This window comes from Loxodonta africana, chromosome 8 (assembly GCF_030014295.1).
Source record: "Loxodonta africana isolate mLoxAfr1 chromosome 8, mLoxAfr1.hap2, whole genome shotgun sequence".
Lineage (NCBI taxonomy): Eukaryota > Metazoa > Chordata > Mammalia > Proboscidea > Elephantidae > Loxodonta > Loxodonta africana.
The window spans coordinates 46,363,730-46,376,527 of record NC_087349.1 but is presented as its reverse complement, the minus strand read 5'-3'; the positions used below and the strand labels follow the sequence as shown (position 1 = coordinate 46,376,527).

General features: G+C 40.4%; 1 protein-coding gene across 2 annotated transcripts in view; it reads right to left on the bottom strand.

Annotated features, from left to right (window-relative positions):
• The window catches only part of FBXL13 (F-box and leucine rich repeat protein 13), a 298,479-nt gene that overhangs the window by 95,979 nt on the left and 189,702 nt on the right, over positions 1–12,798 (bottom strand). For both annotated transcript variants that reach the window (XM_064289905.1, XM_064289906.1), the window contains one exon: positions 1,578–1,707. In XM_064289905.1, coding sequence (XP_064145975.1) covers positions 1,578–1,707 — 130 coding nt within the window. The remainder of the gene's footprint in view (positions 1–1,577; positions 1,708–12,798) is intronic.

Sequence of the window (12,798 nt, the reverse complement as noted above, 5' to 3'; positions counted from 1 at the left end):
CAAGGGGAACAAAAAAATGAATACTGGGGTTGCTATGAGTCGGAATCGGCTCTACTGCGACAGGTTTGGTTTGGTTTTTTTTTTAAGCATGACACAACCTTAAGTATCAACGTTATCAAAAAATAACTATGAAGGATTTGGAAATGTCTTAGATAAAAGATGTATTTTTAAGTTTTTTCTATAAATTAAGTCTAAGAAGAAATGTATATAAATATTGATTAAAAAACCCCATTTTGAACAAGCTCCACAGAACAACTGCATTATTTTGTGACAGCAGAATATTTTAACATCAAGTCTATTACTAAAAATCACATCTCAAGAGCTGGAAATGAAAGAGAACTGAGGCCAAAACTTTTGTCTCCAAGAGTCCTGAACAATAGGAGCTGGTTGAATGGACATAGGAAATCTGGGGTGAAAAGGGGGAGTGTGTTGTCACATTATAGGGAAAGCAACTAGGGTCACATAAAAATGGTGTGTATAAATTTTTGTATAAAAAACTAACTTGAGCTGTAAACTTTCACCTAAAGCACAATTTAAAAAATTAAAATAAAAAGAGTCCTGAATATCATCATAGATGCTAGCAGTTGTAACTTACAACTGTACCAGTACTATGTGCTTTTGCCAGCTGTGCAATGTTGAGAAATTTATTCAACCAACTGCTCTGAGCCTTAGTTCCTAATTTGTAAAACAGACATAATAAATACATACTACACAGCACTTAGATGAGGAGTAAATCTGATCTGTGTAAAGCACTCAGCACAGCAACTGCCATAGAGTAATGACTCAACAATGGTACCCATTAATATTTCAGCCAATTGTCACCTGTACTACGCATTATATTATTCTCAGAATGATGAACATAATGTGACACCAATAGTAATAAAATACACAGAGAGGTGGAAACAATGAAGTTAAAAGAGTCATGAGCAGAAGTAACTACCAATAAGGCAGTAACCTCTTCCAAAATACCATGCCCTCTCCTCCACAACGCCAGTCTGTGTTCTGCCTAATTTTCCTGAATCCTGTCCCCTCAGACTTAAAATGTTTCCCACGCAGATCTCAAATCCTCATGTTATTTAACCAAGGATGGAATACATTTTTTATTGTAATTTTTTTTACATTTCCTTTCTCACATTTATCACTTGTAGCACTTTCCCCAATACTATCCACCTTTTGAAAGCCCATGTGAGAGCTAATTGCCTTTTCAGCAAGTTCTTTGCTGATCGATCCTTCCTCCAAAAAGGTTTTCCTTTGTTTATATCTTGGTAGCAACTCTACAATCTTCAAGATTTGGGCTCCAGTCTTAGAATTGTACTCAGAGTGTCTACACAGAAGGGGATTCCTCATCCAATGAGATTTGCCTGTTTGTCGATGTGACACTTGGATGGAAGGAAGCCAAGAGCCTATAGTATTCCTGGGGAAAATTTAAGCAGCTGTGGCCATGTAATTTAAAACCTCTGGAGAAGTGTGCTGCAGGCTGTGCACAGCATTAGCACAACATGAGTGCTGGATGCAGCCTGTTCTCCGGAGGACTCCTTCATCATCTGCTGCAGGAAAGAGAAGACTGAAGGACAAACCTGGGTGCAGCCGGAAAGGTCCAGATAGGTGAGCTTGTGGCATCCTTTCCCTAAATTCAGGTACTGTAAACCTTTGTCTGTGAACTTTCTGCAATAAGCCAAACTAAGGTTCTGTAAATTGTGGAAGTTCCTGAAAAGACAAGGCAAGAGAAGAGAGGAAGAAAAAAGCTTAGGTTTAGTTATTTTTCTCACTTCTTTCTTAAGCCTCTGTGACAAAGAGAATAGTGTAAATTAATCCTCTCTCCTTGCAAATGGTCAACAGTTTAACGTTATGGTTAACTTTCTCCCTGTTAAGAACAGGAGGTTGCAGCAGTATATCAGACAATGCATAGTTATATTTCAAGTAAAGATCAATTAAAGATTTCCCTAGATTTTCAGGAAAGCTGACTGGGATAAAGCTTTGGGGGAGTGAATTCATATTGTTTGGAAGTTAGTTTGCTTTCGGAACCAAAGTTACAGAGTTTGCTTTCTTGCTACATTGAGGTTTTCTCTTTGAAACACCAAAATAATGTACAAAATGTCTGCAAGGAACAAACAGTTTGCAAATATTTAAATAGGGATTAACTGTTACGTGAGCATACTTAAGATTCAATCATTTAGAAGGAACTGGGGCAGAATGAAAGCAAAGTAGAACATAAGAAGCTTTTAAAATAGGCTTGATAAATTGTTTGGAAAACAATAGATTTGAATATGCATGATTTTGTAAATAACAGTTTTATTATTATAGTTAAAGGAAGACTGATATGCAGAGCTTAAAAACTGGTTAAGAACAGTTGGCAAATGAGTGGGCAACATATGAGAAGAATAAAACTACATCAGAGGCTATCAATCTGACTGGAGTTGAAACAGATTAAACATGGCATTACCACAATGACCAAAATGAGAGCTTCCAGAAAATAGGAGGGTAATTAGGACGAGCCTGCACTTCTGTGCAAGCACTTGAAGTTTGGACACGTTTGGCAATTTTCCAAGCTCTCCAAAGGCAGGCATTTCTTAAAAGTACAAGAACTCCCACTACTGCTTGCTTTTGTAATGGGAGTGTACAACATGCTCTTGGTTTGTGATCTGCAGTGGTTTAACAGCAAATAAGAAAGCAAAAAGAATAAACAGCAAGGAGAAAATGCCTCTCTGCCCCAGAAGCCCACGAATGAATAATAAAGCTTAGCTTCACATAAGTGGGAAATAAGAAATGCAAGCATTAACCATTAATTGAACTTACTCCTAAAATTTGAAAATCACATTATATAACAATTCCCATTCCATAGTGAATTATTTGATTCAAAATACACATTGTTCTCTGGCTGTGGCTGTGTACATGAGCTTCCACAGAACAGAAGGGGAAGCCTTTTGTATCCCCCAGTGGCTGGGTGGGCAGTGGCCTTCAAGGAGAAAGCAGCACTAATATCCCAAAGACACGCCTCCTCTCCTGGGGCCCTGAGTTGAGCTGTGCCAAAGTTTGGAAAGATCTTGGAGATGCTGTATCTTCTTCTCCCTTGAGTGCATGTACTCTGTGACTCAACTGAGCAATTACAATATTCCTGAGGCAGGAGGTGGGGTGGGGAAGTATTTCTAACAATCTTTCAGCTCTGTAATTTGGAGAGAGGAAAGTGAGGAAGGCAGCACAACCCAATGGAAAATACACAAGGTTTTGGAATCTGACCAAATTGGATTTGAATCCCAGCCGTGACTCAGTAATCAACTTCCCTAAACTCAGAGATTGTTTCTCCAACTGCTGAGTGGAAGTGATAATGCTATCTTTTTTTTTTTTTTTTGACCCTGACCAACTGAGAGGCCTCTACCTTTTCTGAGCCTCAGTTTTCTCATCTGTGAAATGGATGTGATCATATTTACTCTTTTAGAGGTGTGATGATTAAATAAGAACATAGATGTAATTGTAATATCTTGAGAGTGATTTTGATGATTCAAATCACCAGGGACTTGGTAGAAGCTTTAACAACAGATGTATTATTATTACTACTAAGCCAAAAAAAAAAAAAACCCTTGCCACTGAGTCGATTCCAACTCATAGTGACCCTAAAGGACAGAGTAGGACTGCTCCATAGGGTTTCCAAGAGGCCCCTGGTGGATTCGAACTGCTGACCTTTTGGTTAGCAGCCAGACTCTTAACCACTACACCACTAGGGTTTCCATTATCACTACTACTACCCCCAGATAATAATAACATACTAATTGTTTTTATGGAGTTTTTACTATCTCCTGCCACTTAATGGAATGGATATCATCTGACAAAAGTGGTACATGAAACAGAATTCTAAGTTTGGGAGACTTCACATTGGGTCTACACCCCTTGTCCAAGCATATTGTTCAATTTTCTTAAATCCATGTGATGAAGTTAACAAACACCAAAAATGGGAATTGAGCTAGGGTCTCTAAGTTTTTTTGTTTTTGATTTTGTGGGTCTGGTGAAGTCTATGGACCCTTTTGCAGCTTAACGTTTTTAAATGCATAAAATAAAATGCATATGATTACAAAGGCAGCTAATTCCATTGAAATATATAATTATCAAAAATTTCTTTTCAAAATATTTTTAAAAAATCAAATGCATGGAATAGTAATATATGTGCTTCTTTATTAACATTAAATAATAAGCTCTTCTGTCAGGCCTACTAACTACTGTGATTTTGAAGCCAAGATTGAGTGTAAATGGCACGTCAAAATATCTGTAACAACTGTAATGTGATAAGAAAATATTTGTGATTTACCTGGGTGAAAAAGCCCCATACCTATTGCTGTGGAGTAGATTCCATATCAGTGACCCTACAGGACAGAGTAGAACTGCCCCGTAGGGTTTCCTAGGCTGTAATCTTTACAAAGCAGACTGCCACATCTTTTCCCTCAGAGTAGCTAATGGGTTCAAACTGCCGACCTTTCAGTTAGCAGCCTAGCCCTTAACCACTGTGCCACCAGGGCTCCTTGAAAAAGTCCCCAGGACTGCTAATACTACTCTGGTTTTTACTACACTTTAGTTAGAACTTAGTGAAAAGAGAGATGATTGTTTTTCCCCACCAAAATTCAGGGAACCCATGGATCCCATCCATGTTCCCACTGGCTCCCAGGTTAAGACCCTCTGGTTTAGGCAGAGAGGTTGTTCTTCATTAGGCTAAATGGCTCCTGGATTGAAAGTCCTGGATAACTTTGCGAGTGGCCACCTAAAACACTCCACTGGTCTCACCCTGTCTGGAGCAAGGGAAAATGAAGAAAACAAAAGACACAAGGGAAAGATTAGTCCAAAGGACTAATGGTCCACAAGTACCACAGCCTCCACCAGACTGAGTCCAGCACAACTAGACAGTACTCGGCTACCACCATCAACTGCTCTGACAGGGATTGCAATAGAGGGTCCCAGACAGAGCTGGAGAAAAATGTAGAACAAAATGCTAACTCACCAAAAAAAAAAAAAAAAAAAACAGAGACGGGACCAAGATGGCGGAGTAGCCAGACACTTCTGGTGAACCCTCTTACAACAAAGACCTGAAAAAAAACAAGTGAAATGATTACATTTATGACAAGCTAGAAGCCCTGAACATCAAAGGCAAAGTTAGAAAACGGACCAAGCGGCAGGAGGGGAGATAGATGGTTCAGAAGCAGAGAGGAGTTGCCGGACCTGAATCCCCAGGATCCTTCAGGTACCATTCTCAAGAGTGGCTGCGGCGGGCTGCTGGTAGCATTCGGCCGCAGTTTCCTCAGGGAGAAACAGCCAGCCGCACAGTCTACTCACACCTCCAGAACCAGAGAAGAATGGCGCTCTTGGCAAAAGCTAAGTACTTGTGTATATTTTACTGCACCCCCAGCCCTGAAGCTGGCTTCAGTAGCTGTTGATTTCAGTAGAATAGACAGCTGTTGGCAGACTGTAACTGTTTCAGCTGTGCAGCAGAGATGGGGGTTTTTGATGTTTGACGCCACTTTGCCTATTAAAAACAGGGTCCTCACCTACCCACATCAGGGACCTAAGGACTGGTGGCACCACTCAAGTCATCCAGCCACCCGCAACAGGGGTACAAGGAAAATTGGTACCTCTCAGTCCTTATGGCCAAAAGCACTGGGTGCACACAGTCCATCTGCAGCCTGCCTGTGCACTCTAGGGAAAAGGACACACTTTCCTTACAGACACTTGGGGGATGGTTGTCAGCCCCCTGCCTTGTTCAGGGCATGACCCCTGCTGCAACCAGATACCAGTGCATACACCAACTCCCCCTGCCCCTCTAAGACTCTAGGACACAGCCTGTACCACACACTTGATGACCAACTACCTGGACACCTGAGCTGAAGCCATACAAGAAAATTGAATGGACTCCTAGGCTCACATGCCTGGTAACAGCTCTAGCCATCTGGTGACAGGGCATTAGAGCTTCAAAGGTGAAAATAATCAAGCTAGCTCACTCAAGCAACATATTTGGACATATCAAAACAAAGCAAAGCAAGAAGCTAGGACAGAGGCGGGGCCAAGATGGCTGACTAGGTAGATGCTACCTCGGATCCCTCTTGCAACAAAGGCTCGGAAAAACAAGTGAATCGATCACATACGTGACAATTTATGAACCCTGAACAACAAACACAGATTTAAAGAGTTGACCTGAGTGACAGAGACAGAGAACGAACAACTACAGGGAAGCAGCAACTTTTTCGGAGCCTGGAGCCGGCGTCCCAGTCAGGTAACCTTGGCTCCGGGCTTAGGACTGGGCACAGGGGAGCTGAAAACGACATCTGTGACGGCGCAGACACGGGGTGCAGCCCTGGCCCCCTGAACTGACCCCAGGAGGGGGCCCAGCTGGTCCGTGAGGGCGGTGCGGTGATGCGGCCGGCAGGAGGAGAAGTCCCCGGGAGGCAGTGACTGGTTTCGGAGCCAGGAGTGCAGCATCCCAGCCAGGGAACCTTGGTGCCGGGCTTTGGACTGGGCACAGGGGAGCTGAACGTGGCATCTGGTCACGGCGCAAACACGGGGCACAGCCCTACTCCCCTGAACTAACCCCGGGAGGGGGTCCAGCTGGTCCACGGGGGCGGCACAGTGACGTGGCTGGCGGGACGAGAAGTTCCCGGGAGGCAGCGACTGATTTTGGAGCCAGGGGTGCAGCGTCCCAGCAGGGGAACCTTGACGCTGGGCTTTGGACTGGCAGCGGAGGATGTGACCGCGGCTTCAGCGGGCCAGACCCTTGGGGACAATCTCCACACAGCCAGCACACATAGGCAACACGCCCCTCGGGAACCTCAGATAAAATAGTCATCCCAAGCAAGATGAGCAACTTTGGCTATATTCTGGGGTGCTACTCTCTGCTGTTTTTCTGAACCCTCCCCTCCCCTTCCCAGGCGGCTTCATTAACATTGGAATTTCCTGAGCCAGAGGGAGAACAGCTCCAGCCCCGTGGCTTTGCTTTTCCCTTTTTTTTTTTTTTTTTGGTCTTTTCCTAATCCAGTCTTCCGGCTTGAGAGAAGCAAACACAAAAAACCCAGGGACCAAAAATCCTTCCCTAATTGGACTAAAAACACAGAACCAGCTCCAGCCAAGCATATATGATCCAAATCTCGGGCTTTCATCCTTACAGGGAACAAGGTGGCTGTCATAATGCAAAGCCAGTTCTGATAGGGATCTGACTGCATTTTTTTTAGTGGATTTACTGGAAAAACAAGTTTCCCAGGTCTGATATCTCTGCTTATTCAACAGAGCCCTAACTGACCCACAACAGGGAACTGAGGGTTGAAGCTCGCCCCAGACCACCTAGCCTCTTGCCTTAGGAGTCTAAGGAGGGTGACACCTACCAATCAGTAGAGGTACTTGCATTGGGGGCCTAAGGTACAGCTGCAGAGCCCTCCCACCAAGGTGCTATAGGAATAGAGACACACCTACCTCACTGACACTTGGGGGAAGCCTGTCAGCATCCTACCCCCCAGGAGAGTGAACCCCAGCTGCTAATAGAATCTGGTGCACACAACTATCACCACTACTTCTCGAGGTGGATAGGTGTTAGGGTGCAGCACACACTTGATGACCCAAAATCAGATTCTATTCAAGAATAGTGAACAGACTCAGGCATATCTATCAGGCAACAGCCCAAATCAGCTGGTAATAGGTCAAAAGTAAGTCAAGGGCTACAACAAACAAGACAGCACAATCTAGGCGCCTATCCACGTATATTGAAAGAAAACAAAACAAGCTAAGACTCAGTGAGCAAATATAGAACAAAGCACTACTATATCTTAGTGATGGCTCGGAGAGAGCAGTCGATATCAAACCACATAAAGAAGCAGACCATGACTGCTTCTACAACCCCCCAAACAAAAGAATCAAAATCTTTCCCAAATGAAGATACAATCCTGGAATTATCAGATACAGAATATAAAAAACTAATTTACAGAATGCTTCAAGACATCAGGGATGACCTCAGAAATGAAATAAGGCAAACTGCAGAAAAAGCCAAGGAACACACTGATAAAACAGTTGAAGAACTCAAAAACATTATTCAAGAACATAGTGGAAAAATTAAGAAGTTGCAAGAATCCATAGAGAGACAGCACGCAGAAATCCAAAAGATTAACAATAAAATTACAGAATTAGACAACGCAATAGGAAGTCAGAGGAGCAGACTCAAGCAATTAGAATGCAGACTGGGAAATCTGGAGGATCAGGGAATTAACACCAACATAGCTGAAAAAAAATCAGATAAAAGAATTAAAAAAAATGAAGAAACCCTAAGAATCATGTGGGACTCTATCAAGAAGGATAACTTGCATGTGATTGGAGTCCCAGAACAGGGAGGGAGGACAGAAAACACAGAGAAAATAGTTGAAGATCTGCTGACAGAAAACTTCCCTGACATCATGAAAGACAAAAGGATATCTATCCAAGATGCTCATCCAACCCCATTTAAGATTGATCCAAAAAGAAAAACACCAAGACATATTATCATCAAACTTGCCAAAACCAAAGATAAAGAGAAAATTTTAAAAGCAGCCAGGGAGAAAAGAAAGGTCTCCTTCAAGGGAGAATCAATAAGAATAAGTTCAGACTACTCAGCAGAAACCATGCAGGCAAGAAGGCAATGGGATGACATATGCAGAGCACTGAAGGAGAAAAACTGCCAGCCAAGGATCATATATCCAGCAAAACTCTCTCTGAAATATGAAGGTGAAATTAAGATATTTACAGATAAACACAAGCTTAGAGAATTTGCAAAAACCAAACCAAAGCTACAAGAAATACTAAAGGAAATTCTTTGGTCAGAAAATCAATAATACCAGATAGCAGCACAACACAAGGTCACAGAACAGAACATCCTGATATCAACTCAAATAGGGAAATCACAAAAACAAATTAAGATTAATTTAAAAAAATGCTCAAAACAGGGAATCACTGAAGTCAATATGTAAAAGATCACAATAATCAAAAAGAGGGACTAAATACAGGTGGCATAGAACTGCCATACGGAGAGGGATACAAGGCGATATAGGACAATACAAGTTAGGTTTTTACTTAGAAAAATAGGGGTAAATATTAAGGTAACCACAAAGAGGTATATCAACTCCATAATTAAAATAAAAGCCAAGAAAAATGTAACGACTCAACAAACATAAAGTCATATACTATGAAAATGAGGATCTCATGATTTACAAAGAAAAACGTCTCAGCACAAAAAAGTAAGTGGAAAAATGAAATTGTCAACAACACACATAAAAAGGCATCAAAATGACAACACTAAACACATACTTATCTATAATTACGCTGAATGTAAATGGACGAAATACACCAATAAAGAGACAGACAGTCTCAGACTGGATAAAGAAACACGATCTGTCTATATGCTGCCTACAAGAGACACACCTTAGACTTAGAGACACAAACAAACTAAAACTCAAAGGATGGAAAAAAATATATCAAGCAAACAATAAGCAAAAAAGAAGAGGAGTAGCAATATTAATTTCTGACAAAATAGACTTTAAACTTAAATCCACCACAAAGGATAAAGAAGGACATTACATAATGATAAAAGGGACAATTGATCAGGAAGATATAACCATATTAAATATTTATGCACCCAAAGACAGGGCTGCAAGATACATAAATCAAATTTTAACAGAACTGAAAAGTGAGATAGACACCTCCACAATTATAGTGGGAGACTTCAACACACCACTTTCGGAGAAGGACAGGACATCCAGTAAGAAGCTCAATAGAGACACGGAAGACCTAATTACAACAATCAACCAACTTGACCTCATTGACTTATACAGAACTCTCCACCCAACTGTTGCAAAGTATACTTTTTTTTCTAGAGCACATGGAACATTCTCTAGAATAGACCACATATTAGGTCATAAAACAAACCTTTGCAGAATCCAAAACATCGAAATATTACAAAGCATCTTCTCAGACCACAAGGCAATAAAAGTAGAAATCAATAACAGAAAAACTAGGGAAAAGAAATCAAATACTTGGAAACTGAACAATAACCTGCTGAAAAAAGACTGGGTTATAGAAGACTTTAAGGAGGGAATAAGGAAATTCATAGAATGCAACGAGAATGAAAATACTTCCTATCAAAACCTCTGGGAAACAGCAAAAGCAGTGCTCAGAGGCCAATTTATATTGATAAATGCACACATACAAAAAGAAGAAAGAGCCAAAAGCAGAGAACTGTCCCTACAACTTGAACAAATAGAAAGTGAGCAACAAAAGAATCCATCAGACACCAGAAGAAAACAAATAATAAAAATTAGAGCTGAACTAAATGAATTAGAGAACAGAAAAACAATTGCAAGAATTAACAAAGCCAAAAGCTGGTTCTTTGAAAAAAGTAACAAAATTGATAAACCATTGGCTAGACTGACTAAAGAAATACAGGAAAGGAAACAAATAACCCGAATAAGAAACGAGAAGGGCCACATCACAACAGACCCAACTGAAATTAAAAGAATCCTATCAGATTATTACAAAAGATTGTACTCTAACAAATTTGAAAACCTGGAAGAAATGGATGAATTCCTGGAAAAACAGTACCTACCTAAACTAACACAATCAGAAGGAGAACAACTAAATAGACCCACAACAAAAAAAGAGATTGAAATGGTAATCAAAAAACTCCCAACAGAAAAAGCCCTGCCCCAGATGACTATACTGCAGAGTTCTACCAAACTTTCAGAGAAGAGATAACACCACTACTACTAAAGGTATTTCAAAGCATAGAAAATGACGGAATACTACCCAACTCATTCTATGAACCCACCATCTCCCTGATACCAAAACCAGGTAAAGACACCACACAAAAAAGAAAATTACAGACCTATATCCCTCATGAACATAGATGCAAAAATCCTCAACAAAATTCTAGCCAATAGAATTCAACACCATATCAGAAAAATAATTCACCACGACCAAGTGGGATTTATACCAGGTATGCACGGCTGGTTTAATATTAGAAAAACCATTAATGTAATCCACCATATAAATAAAACAAAAGACAAAAGCCACATGATCTTATCAATTGATGCAGAAAAGGCATTTGACAAAATCCAACACCCATTTATGATAAAAACTCTCACCAAAATAGGAATTGAAGGAAAATTCCTCAACATAATAAAGGGAATCTATGCAAAGCCAACAGCCAACATCACTCTAAATGGAGAGAGCCTGAAGGCATTTCCCTTGAGAACGGGAACCAGACAAGGATGCCCTTTATCACCGCTCTTATTCAACATTGTGCTAGAAGTCCTAGCCAGAGCAATTAGGCTAGACAAAGAAATAAAGGGCATCCGGACTGGCAAAGAGGAAGTAGAATTATCTCTATTTGCAGATGACATGATCTTATATGCAGAAAACCCCAAGGAATTCTCCAGAAAACTACTGAAACTAATAGAAGAGTTTGGCAGAGTCTCAGGTTATAAGATAAACATACAAAAATGACTTGGATTCCTCTACATCAACAAAAAGAACATCGAAGAGGAAATCACCAAATCAATACCATTCACAGTAGCCCCCAAGAAGATAAAATACTTAGGAATAAATCTTATCAAGGATGTAAAAGACCTATACAAAGAAAACTACAAAGCTCTACTACAAGAAATTCAAAAGGACTTACTTAAGTGGAAAAACATACCTTGCTCATGGATAGGAAGACTTAACATAGTGAAAATATCTATTCTACCAAAAGCCATCTATACATACAATGCACTTCCGATCCAAATTCCAATGTCATTTTTTAAGGTGATAGAGAAACAAATCACCAACTTCATATGGAAGGGAAAGAAGCCTCAGATAAGCAAAGCATTACTGAAAAAGAAGAAGAAAGTGGGAGGCCTCACTCTACCTGATTTCAGAACCTATTATACAGCCACAGTAGTCAAAACAGCCTGGTACTGGTAAAACAACAGGCACATAGACCAGTGGAACAGAATTGAGAACCCAGATATAAATCCATCCACATATGAGCAGCTGATATTTGACAAAGGCCCAGTGTCAGTTAATTGGGGAAAAGATAGTCTTTTTAACAAATGGTGCTGGCATAACTGGATATCCATTTGCAAAAAAATGAAACAGGACCCATACCTCACACCATGCACAAAAACTAACTCCAAGTGGATCAAAGACCTAAACATCAAGACTAAAACGATAAAGATCATGGAAGAAAAAATAGGGACAACGTTAGGAGCCCTAATACAAGGCATAAACAGAATACAAACCATTACCAAAAATGACGAAGAGAAACCAGATAACTGGGAGCTCCTAAAAATCAAACACCTATTCTCATCTAAAGACTTCACCAAAAGAGTAAGAAGACCACCTACAGATTGGGAAAGAATTTTCAGCTATGACATCTCCAACCAGCGCCTGATCTCTAAAATCTATATGATTCTGTCAAAACTCAACCACCAAAAGACAAACAACCCAATCAAAAGGTGGGCAAAGGATATGAATACACACTTCACTAAAGAAGATATTCAGGCAGCTAACAGATACATGAGAAAATGCTCTCGATCATTAGTCATTAGAGAAATGCAAATTAAAACTATGATGAGATTCTATCTCACTCCAACAAGGCTGGCATTAATCCAAAAAAACACAAAATAATAAATGTTGGAGAGGCTGCGGAGAGATTGGAACTCATACACTGCTGGCGGGAATGTAAAATGGTACAACCACTTTGGAAATCTATCTGGTTTTATCTTAAAAAGTTAGAAATAGAACTACCATACAACCCAGAAATCCCACTCC